Consider the following 15,805-nt stretch of genomic DNA (forward strand, 5'->3'; position numbering starts at 1 on the left):
CTGTTTCTAAATTCTTGTAGCCGTCTCATGAGCATTGTATCAGCACTTTTCCCAAAAGGATCGCGTAGTGTGGTCCCACGAGACACACCTCTGAATATATTTGTGAAGATTATTCAGTTCATTGCTCAGGTAAGAGTACACCTGGGTAGAGCTGTAATAATAGGGTGAACATGATTTGGAAGAAATGTAAATTTAAGGTTCATTTTTGAAATATTTGCACTGAATTAGTGGTCTCATATCTTGAATAGAGTTTCCCCAAATATGTGTAACAAATGAAAGAACTCATTCTCTTTCTAGTAGTGGCAAAACTATTTATTTTTAAGCTTCAAAAACTTGTGTATGAACATTATGATGATTAGTATTTACACTTGTATTGCACTGTTGGGAGCTCTGTGTGTGTATACATATATTTATATAGTACACTAATATAACTACTATATCCATTATGATATTTTTATAAGGGACAAAGCATTAGAACAGTATTACCCACTTATATTTAGCCTGGAGACTGGCCTCTATAGATAGAAATAGTGTGCAATGAATGCAGTAGTGTATAGTTGGCATTACATTATGGTTTATATTATTTTAGGTACTTCTCATGTCCTGATATCAAATGCAAGATACAATCTCACAAGATGAACTCTCATTAATCATTAACCTTATAGATTATAGACATCTTTTCCTGTTTTAGAAATAGCTTGTCTGTGCTTCAGCTTCCAAAATTATTTGCTTTTGGTCATACAGGGATGAGGCAGAATACCTAACTCATCACAGTTTATATTTTTTTGTATTTATATTGTAATACTTTTTTATTCCTTAGGGCTTCTCTTTATCCCTAATTTTTAGTTTTCTATAAGAGCTCATCTTATTCATAGAAATGTGTTTGATCTGAGATGAATTGTCTGGGAATTTTTTCAGGAGAAATAGTTCAACCATATCAGGGATGAGCTGTGTTGAATTGTACTAGATTTTTTTAAAAAAATTAAGTTAAAAAAATAAAGAGGAAAAAAGGATTATTTTCTAAACTTCTTTTTGTTTTTTTAGCTTTTAAGACGTGATACCCAGTACCTGTGCAAAGCCAAGAAGTTATGCATATTAACAGAAAAGAGATGATCATACTAATCTATTTTCCTTTATAGGAACGTTTGGATTTTGCAATGAAAGAAATAATATTTGATCTTCTTAGTGTTGGAAAATCACCTAAAACCTTCACTATTAATCCAGAGGTAATAAAAGCTCATTACTTGCATGCCCTGAGAACAGGGCATTGGGGGATTTTTGGGGGGGGAAGTGGTTAACTATGTTTGAGCCAAGTTAAAAGCAGATTAATGATTATCTGAAGGAGTGATCTGTATTCTCCTAACACTAAAGAAGTAATTGTAGTTGTGCACAGTTGCTGTTTGATTTCAGGTGAGCAACCCAGCAGCTGTTCTACAGTTAAGACTCATTTTGACAATAATTTCAGGAAGCTCTTTTTTTTGTTACAGTGTAACTGTAAAGCATTTTTTCAGGAAAGTCATACCTAGCTCTTCAAGACCCAGTCTAACAGATGGGATTTTTAAGCAATGTCTGTCTTCAATGTGTTGCTCTGGAGGTTCATATCAAGTCCTTTAGTGCTCAGTACTATAAAATGTTCTTTATCTTAGCCTGGGCCAAGTCAGTTCTCTTGAATGAGAGTGTGGAGTGGCACTGAAAGCTTAAACTTTATTCCTGTTACTTTCGTTACCCTAATATGTAACATTTAAATAAGCCTGTCCTACTGGAACTGCACTGCTGTCTGTTTAAAAGAGAGGAAAAATGCAATTTGTATTTTATCTCTGTGTTGCTTCAATATTGTAATTTCTTATGTTTTCTCTTTCCTTTTTTTGTCTCTTTTTTGCTCTTGAAGAGGATGAATATTGGCCTCAGAGTCTTCCTTGTCATAGCAGATAGCTTGCAGCAAAAAGATGGTGAACCACCAATGCCAACAACAGGAGTTGTTCTTCCTTCAGGAAATACTCTACGTGTGAAGAAAATTTTTCTTAATAAAACGCTGACAGACGAGGAAGCAAAAGTTATAGGTATGTTGTATTCTTTTGTAAGTTGGCATTTCAATATGTGTACTTATATTCTTAATTATTCTCAAGCAGTACATTCGTGTAACTTTATTTATGTGTTCATTTTAGTTGTTAGCAAGAATTGCTTTGATTCGTTAGAGAGGGCTGCTAGACAACATTGACTGGTGTCTCAGACCAAATCCATGTCTTTTCTTGAAGTGTTTTGCATTGCCAAATAAGCACAAAGAAGCCTGAGTGCAGTTGGTGTGGTGAATAGCACAGCAAGTTTTTTTCCCTTGATGTCACTCTAAAATGACCCAAATGTCTCACAGCTGGGTAGAGTAAGACAGTCTTGATCCCTGTGCTCTGTTGATCATCTGTGAATGAGGTAGTCATCTCCAAAGGACTGTTTCAACATACTAAATTTAAACTAGAACTAAAAAGCTTAAAATTGAGAAAACAGAGAAGCAACTAATGGTTACTTCATTGCTTATGTTTTTTCTGAAGGAAACTTCTACTTTTGTATAGTATCTCATATTTGTATGTTTATAGATGTATATTTCATATATACATCCATTTGTTTTGACACTTAAAGTATGTATTTCATGTCATCTGTGCAATAAGAAATTTGTCCTAAGCTGAATAACTGGCAGATATTTTAATAAAAATATGAAAAAAAGTGATAGAACTCTTTGGCTTTTCAGGAATGTCCATCTACTATCCTCAAGTCAGAAAAGCACTGGATAGCATTCTTAGGCATTTGGACAAAGAAGTTGGAAGGCCCATGTGCATGACTAGTGTGCAGATGTCCAATAAAGAACCAGAAGACATGATCACGTATGTACTGAATTGCAGCATTTTTGCTGTCACAGTAGCATCACATTATTTTTATGCTCTAATGTTGCAGATGCCATCATTAATGTGTTACAATTTTACTTGACTATTAAGTGAATGTTAGTTTCATTGATTATTGATAAAAATGTTTATTACCTCATTAGTTTTGGCATGAAATCAAAAATATATGTCTGGTGTACTGAAGTAGATTTTCCTGTTTCTTTGTTGGTTATAAACTGTTTTTGCAGGGGTGAGAGGAAACCTAAGATAGATTTGTTCAGAACTTGCATTGCTGCTATCCCAAGACTGATTCCAGATGGCATGAGTAGGACTGACCTCATTGAATTGCTTGCAAGGTAAGAGAAATGAAATTCTGCTCTCAGTGGATGTTCTTTTTTAAATGCTGCGTGTGCACGTTTGTCAGTGCACTCACTATGCAGTGTGAGTCGCTGCGTGCAGACTCCGTCCTTGCTCCTCCTGCCAACCTTCTGTAGTTGGTCAAGTTTTACTGGCCATGGTAGCAGGAGGTAAATTTATCTTGCAGACCTTGCACTTTTTTTTAGAGAGAGTATTTTGAGAAGTAGGAATTTATTTCTGTTGCTTTGTTTTTTTGAACTTGTTTTATCTTTTTGTTACTGCTATGATATTTTTTTCCTTTCTTTTTCTTTCTGTTGAGAATACTATAAATTTTCATAAAGCCATTCTTGTTTGTCACTGCTAAAATTTGAGACAGGCTCTTGGGGGAAACTTTATTATTTTTCTCTACTGATCCTGCTTTTTTTTCCCATTTTTTTGATCCAAGACTACCCATATTCTTCCATCCCTTATCTCAGTTTAAATTGAATGTACCTTATCAGCACTGATAAATAGTTGAGACAGACTTTTAAAAAATTTTTAATGCAAGAATAGTCTTGGCACAGAAATACAGAACAGCTTATGGCTTTGAAATTATAAATTCATTTTTATATAACGTGTTAAGTTGAATATATAAAAAGTTAGTAATAACGTAAGAGAATAAGATTTTTCTAACACTTTCTTCAGTGTTAAAAATCATATAAAAGACATGAAAGTATTAAGTAATAATATAATGCTGGGATAAGTGTCTTCTACCATAGCGGGCTTAGACATATTTTTAAGTCTATGCAGAGGATTTTTTTGTGAATTTTTTCTCATATCCAAAGTAAATCTCCTTTAACTGCAAAAATAATGTGTTATTTTCAGTTTTAATTTGAAGAAAATAGCCTATACGTCACAGGGTGCTGGTCTGCTGAACTCTAAGGCAGTTGTTCAGAGGCATGCAAAGATGTACCTTTGTTAAAGACTTGACGGTCTCTCTTGAAAATAGTTTATTTGTATTAAGTTTTGTGAAACCTTGCGTCATTTTGCTGTAGTAGAAGTGCCTTCTGTCACTAGCCAGTTTCAGGTTTATTCAGTGCAGAAAGTGCATCGCTCTGGAACTGTTCCACATTGTACAGTAAAGAAGGAAAACACCAAACTTTAAATTATAAAGGCTGGTTAAGAGTATGCCTATAAGTGATGCCTAAGGTGATGATACCACTATTTTTTCTAAACAGGCTGACAATTCATATGGATGAAGAACTTCGTGCCTTGGCTTTCAATACACTCCAAGCATTAATGCTTGATTTTCCAGATTGGCGGGAAGATGTTCTTTCAGGATTTGTATATTTTATTGTGCGTGAAGTGACTGACATCCACCCAACGCTTCTTGACAATGCAGTAAAAATGTTAGTGCAGCTCATAAATCAGTGGAAACAAGCAGCCCAAATGCACAATAAAAGCCAAGATTCTCAGGTATATCTATATAAGGTCCTTTGATGTTAAAACATAGTTTGAATCTACATACAAACTTAGTAGTGGGCTTTACTGGCTTTGTTAAGTAATAAAAATTCAGCTAAATTTCTTACAGTGCTTGTAGACTTTCAGATCTCTTACTTTAAATCAACATTTTTATCAAAACAAACTTAGTCTCAAATTATTAAATATTACCTAAACACTAATTCATGACCACATTTTGCTTAGATTGTAGGTCATCATGTGTAACTGGAAATATGTAGGAGTTATTAAACAGTAGAACAAAACCCACCATTTTTTACTAGCCAGTAGAATGGGTTCAAATAATTTTATATTAATATCTTTTACAAAAGAGTATTGCTTGAGATTTTTTTAATTGTGCTCTCATTGCATCATCTTGTGAGAAAGTGAAATAAAGATGTTCTTCTGGTACTTGGACTAAATTCAGAGAGGTAATAAAAAATGAAGTGACTAATATTATGTCATCCTCATCATGCAAAATTTGACTAGTAGCCAAAAATCTAAATATTTTATGATTAAATCTGCCATCGCCAATAATGGAACTGTATCTTAGTTGTGTTTATTTTTTCGTCGTTTGCTTAACTTCTCTGATGTTTTTCTCAGCGTGGTGTATCCAATGGGGCTGCCCATACCCTTCCCCTGGAGAGGACCCTTTATTCCAGTGTATTTCATGTGGTGGAAGGCTTTGCTTTGGTCATCCTTTGCAGCACAAGGCCTGCCACCAGGCGATTAGCTGTCAGCGTTCTCAGAGAAATAAGGGCCTTGTTCACACTTCTAGAAATTTCAAAGGTAAGAGTTGATGACCCATTTTTATGAATGCCTGGTGAAACTGCTTTCATTTTGACATTTTTTGAGCTTGGTTTGCTCTGTGTTTTGTAGAGCGATGATGAGTTGGCTATAGATGTAATGGACAGACTAAGTGCTACTATCCTGGAGAGTTTCATACATCTCACGGGGGCTGACCAGGTAGGACAGTTTTTTTGGAAAGTTACTTGTAAGATGAGGTTATTCTGCAAAGCTATTCCAAATAAATAGTATATCTTTTAAATGATAGTGTCAGTACATTCATGCAAATTTTATCAACAGTTTATCACCACAAAGAGAAAAAGGCAAAAATCTTGAGCAATGTTGTGAGATTGACACTACTGTTGTAAACTTTGTTCAATAGTGTGTCATTATCACCACCATATAAACACTGACAGCTGTGTCTTTATCTGTTTTTTCTCATCTTGCTCATAGATGGCAATTTCTTAAAAGCAAAGGGCACTGCTTTTTTCTGCAGTAATACAGTATCATAGCAGTCAATGTGCCCCTTATCCATGATGAAAGCTGTAATAACTGTCAGTGAATAACAGTTGAATTCCATACTTACATATTTATCGTAAACTCCTAAGTATCAAGGAAACTTCGATTTTAGGATTAGGAAACGAGTTGGAATTCAGTAGTAAGGCTTTTAGAGTACAAATCTTTTGGAAGAATTAAATCGTTAGGCATGAAAGGGCCTTTTTCTAGGATTTTCTTTTTCCTAATACCAGTTTGTTCTCAAACAATCTGTTTCTATAGCTATTCACATTAATAAATTCTGTAAAAAAACCCCATAAATTACTTTTTTATCTGTTCCAGATGTGGTTTCAACACTGATACTTTATTAGAAAAATAACAGTGAAGAGATTGTTATTTAATATACATGGATATTAAATATTGCCTCATTGTCTTTTCTGTGCACACAGACTACTTTACTGTACTGTCCCAGTTCAATAGATTTACAAACTCTGGCTGACTGGAATTCCTCCCCCATCAGCCACCAGTTTGATGTGATCAGTCCCTCACATATTTGGATATTTGCACATGTGACTCAAGGCCAAGATCCATGGATTATAAGCCTCTCAAGTTTCATGAAGCAGGAAAATCTTCCAAAACACTGCCCAACAGCTGTAAGCTATGCTTGGACATTTGCTTATACAAGACTTCAGCTGCTGTCTCCACAAGTGGATATCAAGTAAGTTGATTTCTAAAGTAAATACAGGAAGTGTCATTATTGTTTCGGTGAGGTAACATATAAACTCTTTATATCATCTGTGGATTTAATTCAGCTTTATATAACAAAAAATTTAAGCATATTTATCTAGATAAAAAAGTCATCTGCTGTAAAGATTAGTTAATTAATGCCTTTGGCCATATTGTAGTTCAACAGATTTGAATATAAAAGCATGCATTATTGATGTACAAGTCTGCTCTGAATAACTTATTTAGCATTTACCATGTTAACAATTTGGGAAGCAATGGCATATGCATAATTGAAAAATAAATTCAGTAGAAAACCTAAGTAAAATGTGGTAAGCTTCATTTACTCTACGGAGTTCTTCTCTTTCTTTTTTAATAGCAGCCCTATCAATGCAAAGAAAGTAAATACTACTACAAGCAGTGACTCCTATATTGGGCTCTGGAGAAACTACCTGATTCTTTGCTGCAGTGCAGCATCTTCTTCAAACTCCTCCACTTCCACAGGCTCTGTGAGATGTTCCCCTCCTGAGACGCTGGCGTCGACCCCTGACAGTGGTTATAGCATTGATTCAAGAGTAGGTCCTTCTAATGCTTACTGTAAATAAGTCTACATGTTATTGGAAATAGAAACACCAGAGGCTATAATATTATAATTAGAAACTGGTACTGGTATAATTTGTCTGAAAATATTTTTAGGATACATTTGTTTATCATTTGTTTAGAATAGTGTTTTAGTTTGCTTTTCCCTGTCTGTGCTGTGTATGTTTTTAAGGCAAATCTAATCATGTAATGAAAACATTTACCCAATCTCAAAGTCTTGTCTGGCAGTAATAAGGAAATGTTTTGTTCGCTGTTAAAGGGGTGGTTTTGCTGTCATTAGACTTCTGCAGTTCTGAGCAAATAGTCTGTCACTTCAATAACTGAAACAGGGACCTATTCAGGCACAGTGTATCTTGTTATATTTTTCCAATGACAGACATTTTTCTGTCTGCCTTGCTTCATATCATCTGCAGATTTTTTTTTTCCCTCTTCTTTGCTTGTTTTTGCTCATCTCCTTTTTGGCGTCCTGTTAAAGGTACAGTAGACATGAAGATAATTCATGGACTATGCAGCAGATTTTTGGCAGAAGCAGCCCATTGCACTTGTTTGTTACCAAGATACTTTCCCTAAGTCTGAGAAACTGTAGGCTGAAAGCTTTGTTCTCTTTTAGAACCACTAGGGAGTCTAAAGAATTAGACACCAGAAATCTGCTTTTTCCGTAAGAAGGGCAGATGCATTAAACATGCAAAGCATCTGTATGTCATGTTGAGTCATTCATTGTCATCTGACTGTGAAAATTCAGTAATGCAAGAAGTAGTTAATACTACTTTACTATTTCAGAAGATCTTTTCCATGTCTAAGTTTCACTTTTATAATTTTGAGTCACTGGTCCAGTATGAGAAGACTGTGAAATTACAGTAGATGTTTTCATGTCACCACCTTGTGGTAACTACTTCATTGTGCTTTACTCTGGTTTTCTTTTTAGATTATTGGCATTCCATCCCCTTCCTCCCTGTTTAAGCACATAGTTCCAATGATGCGCTCTGAGAGCATGGAAATTACAGAATCCCTTGTCCTGGGACTTGGCAGGACCAACCCAGGAGCTTTTAGGTAACTGTTGTCTTTTGTCTGCTTTTATGCTAATTGATTACAAAGCTGGGGAATCGGAGCTCTTTTTTTCTTTCTTTTTTTTTTTACTTTTTTTTTCTCTTAAGAATTTTTTTAAAAGCTGTGACAACTGATTGTCATTGTCTTTTCTAGCATTTAGAGGCATGATAGAGATGGTTAGAGGTTGTAAGAATTTTATGTAGAGGTCATGCCTGCATAAAGAAAAAGAAGTTAGTAGAAAGAATAAACAGCTTATTGGTATTAAAAGGTGTCCTGATCTGAAAGAACAGATTGTGTGGACTAATAACATTTGAAATGTTAATTAGAATCAAGTTTGTAAGAGTTGATAAATTCTCCTTACTGGTATTGCCAATTGCTCTTTATGAGGATGAATGAAGAGTGAGAACATCTGAAGGGAAGAAAACCTCCAGGGAAGGCCATCAGATGTTCTCTGACAGCAGCCAATCTCTTATAATGAGAGTTATAAAGTTGTACCATGCATAGCAACCAACTCTGCTTCTGTAGAAGGAACCAGGGATTGCTAATACTGTTGGTTTTGAATGAGATTATGCTTCTCTCCAGTCACTTGTGTCCCATATTATCACAGATAAAAATCCAATATTGAAACTGCCAAGTCCTCAGGTGTCGTATTCTTGTTTATATCTCTTGATAATCTTATAATTTTATATAATATCTGACTTTACTCTGCTACCAGGAGTAAAGCAAGACTTTGTGCCATGATCCTGAAGATCTGCTTAACAGCTCTAAAGTCTAGAAAAAGCTTTCACAGATAATTTTACTAGAAACCCTTGATTTCTAAATTAGAAGCAACTCATTCAGCAAGTAAAAGTAAAAAATCTGATCATCATCAGTTTTATAATTTCTCTTTTCAGAATATGTTTTGTTTATGATGGTCAGCTATTTTCTCTGTCCAGTGCATGTACTCACACCAGATGCTAGCTGTAGCCCACCCTTCACCATTGCTGCTCTGCATTGATTTGGTGTTTAGCTTTTGTGGGTTTAGGCACTTTCCTCCCCACTTGTTATGTTTACTCTGGAACTTTTTCCATTGTAGATTATATGTATACGCAATCCACTTAAATGTATTAGAGTATTATTTTTGTTTTGTGTAACTGATAATAAGAACTCTTCTAGGTATCTCTTGATCTCCATTGTAAGCTGACCCTTTACTATATTTTAGCTCAAAGAGGTTTCTTCCAAATTATTTTCTGTGTTTTCTATATTTGAAAGAAAATACAGAACAATATCTAACCATGCTTAACTTTCTTGTGAGTATACCACAAAAGTTTGTGCAGCATTCTGATCACCTGGACCCATTCTCTGAAGGAGAAACTTTGCCTGAGGTATCAGAGGACTCAGTCATTTACCATGAAAACTTGAAGTGATTTATACTTTTGATATGTCTCAATTACAGCACCACAGGAAGTAGAAAAATGTGTCCACTCCAAAAAATCTGGAGGCAGTAGTTACTATGTTAACAAATAAAAGTAAACCAAATATGTTTTTACCTTAGAATTTTGTCTGCACAGTTCCATACTACTGATCTCCTTTCCCTGCCTCCTTTTTGAAGTTGTAAGAGAGTCTTGGTTTGGCAGAAGGAACTGAGTAGTAATAAAGACTGTGGAGCTTCTGAACAAATGGGGAATGTAAGCACAGTGTCAAAACCTGTTTCAGTTTTCAAAGAGGCTGTTCTGACTTGCTCGACTTAAAGAAACAATATTAACAACTAAATGCATCATAATACCTGAAAGAGCATTGTATGATAAGCTGCCAACATCTTCTTTTTCCCCCTATTGATATCTATTTACACCATATGGCTTTGTTAAACCTCTAATATAAAAATAAATGAAAATCATCTGTGATAGAAATAAGACATAATACTTGGAGAATGCAAATTTAGGGATAATTGTTTAGACATTCATTTAATAATCTGCTTTAAATTAGGAAAGTATCTTTCTAGGAAACTTCTCTTTTAAAAGCTACAGGTAAAGAGGAAAACCTGAGGGTCTTTTAACTTACGTTGTAACACTAGTTCCTGAGAAATATCTTTCAGTTGAGATGTTAATTTGATGTTTGTTTTTATCCTTTTAATTATTCTAATTTAGGGAACTAATAGAAGAATTACATCCTATAATTAAGGAAGCACTTGAAAGAAGGCCAGAGGTAATTAAATAATTTCCATTATACTGAGTACAGTTTTAACTGTCTTTCCACAAAGAGGAAGTGTTAGTTATGTTCTTTACTTTCTGCATGTCAAAACAGTCAGTATAACAGATAAAAAGGTGAAATGTTGCTTTTTTAAATGATGTGGGGTATTTACATTAGAAGAACTTCATGTTTGAGCTCTCTATTATTTCTGTATCAGAGATTTTGTTTCAAATGATGAAAAAATACCATAACCTTTTCCACATTCTTTTAATTTCTTTAACCTAATCATAGAATTGCACAGTTGTTACTTTGTTATATCATCAGTGACGTTCCCACGATTAGTGGTACCTGTGACATAGAATTGAGTTTTACTGTCCAACTTTGTTGGGGTTGTCGTTGTTTTAATGAAGCAGGTTGTAAACTCATCTGACTGCTCTAATGAAAAATTTTCCAGTGGAGAGCTTGTTTTACAGCAAGGTTTAGAACTCTCAGTAGGTATTCATAGAATAAAAAAACAAATCCAGAGATGGTTACTCAGTATTTTTTGTGGTAACTGTAGTATTCCTATAAGTAATAAATTTGTAATTACAGATAATGGGAAAGCACTTCTGTTTCAAAATGTTGCCATAGTGTAGTGTATTTCGTCAGGCTTGCATATAAATTGGAGAATTGTAGAATATTTTGGGTTGTAAGGACCTTTAAAGGTCACATAGTCTACCCACCCTGAAATGAGCAGGAACATCTTCAGCTACATCAGGTTTCTCAGAGCCCAACCTGACCTTGAATGTTTCCACAGATGGGGCATCCCTCACCTCTCTGGGCAACCTGTTCTAGAGTTTCACCACCCTCATCATAAAAAGTGTCTTTTTTTATATCTAGTCTAAATCTACCCCCTTTTAGGTTAAAACCATTGCCTCTTGTTGTATCACAGCAGGCCCTGCTAAAGAGTTTGTCCCTATCTTTCTTATAAGCCCCTTTTGAGCACTGGAAGGTCACAATGAGGTCTCCCTGGACATTTCTCTTCTCCAGGCTGAACAGCCCTAGCTCTTGCAGCTTGTCTTCACAAGAGAGGAGTTCCAGCCCTCCTCTGGACCCCCTCCAATATGCCCATGTCCTTCCTGTGCTTGTGGACCCCAGAAGGTAGTACTCCAGGTGGGGTATCACGAGAGTGGAGCAGAGAGACAGAATCACCTCCCTCAAAATATGTAGGAAGACTGCCTTTTGCACTTCACTGTTTCATGTGTTACACTTAGTGACAGGAGACTGACAAAAACCATTATCTGGATAATACATATAATAGCAAACCTGGTGTATCTCTGAGTTGCAACAGGGAAAACATTTGTTCATTGTCTGGTTTATTAAAATTGTGAGCAATTTTGGTAACTTGTCTTAAACAGTTCGCACCTCTGATAACTGATGCCAGCTGTAGTACAGGTATAATAATGCTTTTATATTCCACACTGGTTTTCTACTTAGTTTTTCCTCTGCTTCATTTAATTCTGTGTTTCCTCTGATAAACAGAACATGAAACGGCGCAGGCGTCGAGATATTTTGCGAGTACAACTAGTACGAATATTTGAACTGTTGGCAGATGCTGGTGTCATTAGTCACAGGTAGGGGCAGCACGGATGAGAAGTTGTTGATGTTTGCAAATTGTCACTGATATAGTTACGACTCAGTATAACAAGCTTGCAAAATTCATCAGTGAGTTTTAGTATACCACTAAATGAATTGACATGGGTTTATAAAACTCAGAATTTTGCTGGCTTTCTGATCCCTCTCTCTCCCATGTTCTTTGTCACCGTGTTCTATGTTTTATTTAAAATGCTACTATTCCCCAGGACATTACTTTGAACAGGCAGTATGTCATGTTCCTTCTTGTTTGTGTGTGCTCAAACATCGCACCAGTTGCGCAAATCGTGACTATTCTGTGATAATTCCGGGACTTCTGCCTCACTTGGAGTGCTGGTGCTAGTCAGCACATCGTGTGCAGAGAAGACTACTGCTCATTAGTGTTGGAATTTTGAAGGATGCAGAATATTAACTTGGTTATTGAGATTTATTTTCCTCAGTTTACCCTATTTGTATAGAGACGCTTTGAAAGAAGTAGTTTTGGCATATGTTTTACAAGTCCCTTGGACATTTTTTGCTATGCATGTGGAATTGTGTAAGAGCAGGTAGGCTAGGAGATGGTTAGCCCCCTCCTCCCACTCTGTTAGACAATGAGACATGTATTTGTCAACCTGAACGATGTAATCACTGTTAAATTCTCAATCCTTAAGCAAGCTACTACAGTATATTTCAGAATGTTGCCTCAGAAGCATTGCTGAAATGTCTTTCAGCATGCTGATATATTAGAGTCCAGCTATTAAAATCATACTTTCCCTTATCTTTTAAGGTTCTCACTAGGGGAGGGGGAAGAGACTTTGCATTTGGGGATTTTAATTATTATTTTTAACACTTGTTCCCAGTATAGGAACTAGTTCTGTGGAAGTATGAGTGACTTTGGGTAATTAGGTTTGATTATTAGTTTGCTTTCACTGGACTTTTTTATTTTAACACTGGAGTAGAAGCTGGATGAAGAAATTACTTTGAATCAAGTATTTGCAGTGATGAGGGTGTAGGTATTTTTAAAGATAAAATAAGAATGATTTTCAAATGTTGTATGTAATTATCATGCTATTTGATTTTCTAAATTTATTTTATTTTTAAGTGCAAGTGGTGGCCTTGATAATGAAACACATTCCCTCAACAACACTTTACTTGAGTATGTTGATCTAACAAGACAACTCCTAGAAGCAGAAAATGAAAAGGATTCTGATACATTGAAAGATATCCGATGCCATTTTAGTGCCTTAGTGGCAAATATCATACAAAATGTTCCAGGTATGTACAAATGTAACTTCTGATTACTGTATTAAATATGCAGGATATTTAAAAAAACCAAAACCAACCAAACAGAAACTAAACAAAAAGACACTTTTTATCTGGACTTTCAGAATACTTCTATTAAATTAATTTGTGACATCAGTTTTGAATATAACTTTAGCAGCATGAGTTTTAAGAGAGAGTTTTGGTACTGTTTGGCAAAGTCTTGTTGGTTGTCTATGTATTTGAATTCTGTGGACTAATAAATAGCTTGTTCTTGTACACTACTGGCATTAAACAGGACAAACCTACGTCCAGGTATCGTGGTGTTAAAATAGTGGGTCTTTCATGGATTTTTCCTTTTATATTCGTTGTTTGGATCTGTTTGGGTTACATACTTTGTTTTAAAGAATTACAAGAGGAGTGTGTATAACTGTGGGCTTTTCTTACAGTACACCAGAGAAGAAGTGTCTTTCCACAGCAGAGTCTACGCCACAGTCTATTTATGCTGTTCAGTCATTGGGCAGGTCCTTTCAGTATCATGTTTACTCCCCTGGACAGATACAGTGATAGAAACATGCGAATAAACAGACACCAGTACTGTGCATTAAAGGTATTTTAGCACGTTTGAATTTTGGAAATAGATTGTTATGTTGACGTGGTGTAAATTTGACATTTGGGCTTTTCAGATGTGGTTTTCACATCCATGTTGCCTTTCATGACTTAGCGTCTTTTTTTTCTTCTGCTTTATTACTTGCTATAGAAGTTTCTTAAAATTACTACTGAATGTTCAGTTCCTGTGACTTTAGTTCTCATTTGCTTAAGTTAAAGGCTTTAATCTAAATGTACGTTAACAATGAAACTGGGGTATTAACTCTTCAATATGTCAGCATTTTAGTATTGACCCTTCCTTGTATTTGGAAGTTGAGAAAAATATGAATGAATAATTTCTTGAGTAAAATGTTAAACATTTTTTTATTACCCTTAGTCTTTCTCCCTTAACAGGTTAGAATTCAGTTATCTGATATTTTAATGGACTTGGTAAGAGCACTTCCTGTATCTGAGTTATTAAAATGTGTTTTTCAATTGCTTTCCAAAGGCTATGTCTGCTGTACTGTGTTGTGGCCCTGTTGCAGACAATGTTGGGCTTTCATCTGATGGCTATTTGTACAAATGGCTGGATAATATTTTGGATTCACAAGATAAAAAGGTAATATAGGCAATGTCAACATTGCTTTGCAGCTATCAGCCTTCAAATATATGTTTTAGTGAGTTTGTAGTCAGATTTGCCTAAATGGTCTAGAGTGACTTAAGCTCAAAGCTGTTTTAGTACTAGTGCAGGGTTTCGCACTGTCCTTCATGTGTATTCGCCCTGTTGAGGAAGGTGGTCCCTAATCACAGCCTAAGAATAAACAGAGTGGAAGAGGAAAGGACAAGGGGTGAAGCACTGTGTATTGATTATAAACTGATCAACTATGTTAAGTTGTAGTAATAAGCAGGTGTTCCACAAATTTAAAGGAGATGAGATTTTGAACATGAACTCTTGTGTGACTGTAGAGATCCTTGGGGTCCTTTGGAGTTAGGAGGACCAAGCTTTTCATATAAACAGTAAGGCAAGCTTATTGCCTTATTGCCTCTATTGCCCTGTAATGCTAGGACTACATAAAAATACAGCTCCTGTGGACCACTTTGATTCCAGGGAAGGTGCAAATCTCCATGCAGATCTGTTCCTTGTATCCCACTGGAATTCCTGCACGTGTTTAAATGCTTCTCTGTACCTAGTGCTTTCAGGGCAGTGTTCGGTGCAAGACATAAAAATAGTAAATAGCTCAAACTAGCCTTGGAACTGAAGGGAAAAAAATGTCAGTAGAGCTCTCTAGTTATTTGTGTCCATAATTTATGACTGTGTGCAAGTTGAACATTAAACAGTGTGATAGAATTATCTGCTGTTACTTTAAGGTATTGTGTCATTGGTTTTGGATGGAACAGATTTTATGTTCCCAAAGGTTTCATGTTTCTTAAATATTTATTTCCCTATTTTATGCCATTTTGTAAGTTAGTCTTTTTTCTGTATTTTTAAATATATATTTACTCTTCCCTAGGTTCACCAGCTAGGCTGTGAGGCAGTCATGCTGCTCTTGGAACTCAATCCTGACCAGAGTAACCTCATGTACTGGGCCGTTGACCGGTGTTACACAGGTTCCAAGCGGGTAGCAGCTGGCTGCTTTAAAGCCATAGCCACCGTGTTCCAAAACAGGTACTACAGCATTTTTCAAAACCTTCAAACTTCCATTTTCAGAGTGTGTTTTCATGTAGAACTGTGGGGTTTGCTTCTGTAGAGAGGAAAGATCACCGCTGTCTGTGTGTATGTGCTACTAGAGAAACTTCTCCAAATATTATGCTATCCCCTATCA

General features: G+C 35.7%; 1 protein-coding gene across 7 annotated transcripts in view; it reads left to right on the forward strand.

Moving 5' to 3' along the window:
- The window catches only part of FRYL (FRY like transcription coactivator), a 164,199-nt gene that overhangs the window by 94,677 nt on the left and 53,717 nt on the right, over positions 1-15,805 (forward strand). For 6 of the 7 annotated variants that reach the window (XM_082282117.1, XM_082282118.1, XM_082282116.1 and 3 more), the window contains 17 exons: positions 21-129; positions 1,140-1,226; positions 1,889-2,060; positions 2,741-2,873; positions 3,119-3,226; positions 4,445-4,682; positions 5,307-5,492; positions 5,583-5,669; positions 6,434-6,702; positions 7,087-7,282; positions 8,233-8,357; positions 10,481-10,538; positions 12,045-12,136; positions 13,237-13,409; positions 13,844-14,004; positions 14,491-14,601; positions 15,494-15,648. In XM_082282117.1, coding sequence (XP_082138243.1) covers positions 21-129; positions 1,140-1,226; positions 1,889-2,060; positions 2,741-2,873; positions 3,119-3,226; positions 4,445-4,682; positions 5,307-5,492; positions 5,583-5,669; positions 6,434-6,702; positions 7,087-7,282; positions 8,233-8,357; positions 10,481-10,538; positions 12,045-12,136; positions 13,237-13,409; positions 13,844-14,004; positions 14,491-14,601; positions 15,494-15,648 — 2,460 coding nt within the window. The remainder of the gene's footprint in view (positions 1-20; positions 130-1,139; positions 1,227-1,888; positions 2,061-2,740; positions 2,874-3,118; positions 3,227-4,444; positions 4,683-5,306; positions 5,493-5,582; positions 5,670-6,433; positions 6,703-7,086; positions 7,283-8,232; positions 8,358-10,480; positions 10,539-12,044; positions 12,137-13,236; positions 13,410-13,843; positions 14,005-14,490; positions 14,602-15,493; positions 15,649-15,805) is intronic. The other variant, XM_082282114.1, reaches the window with a different exon arrangement.

Source organism: Coloeus monedula (assembly GCF_965178545.1).
Source record: "Coloeus monedula genome assembly, chromosome: 5".
Lineage (NCBI taxonomy): Eukaryota > Metazoa > Chordata > Aves > Passeriformes > Corvidae > Coloeus > Coloeus monedula.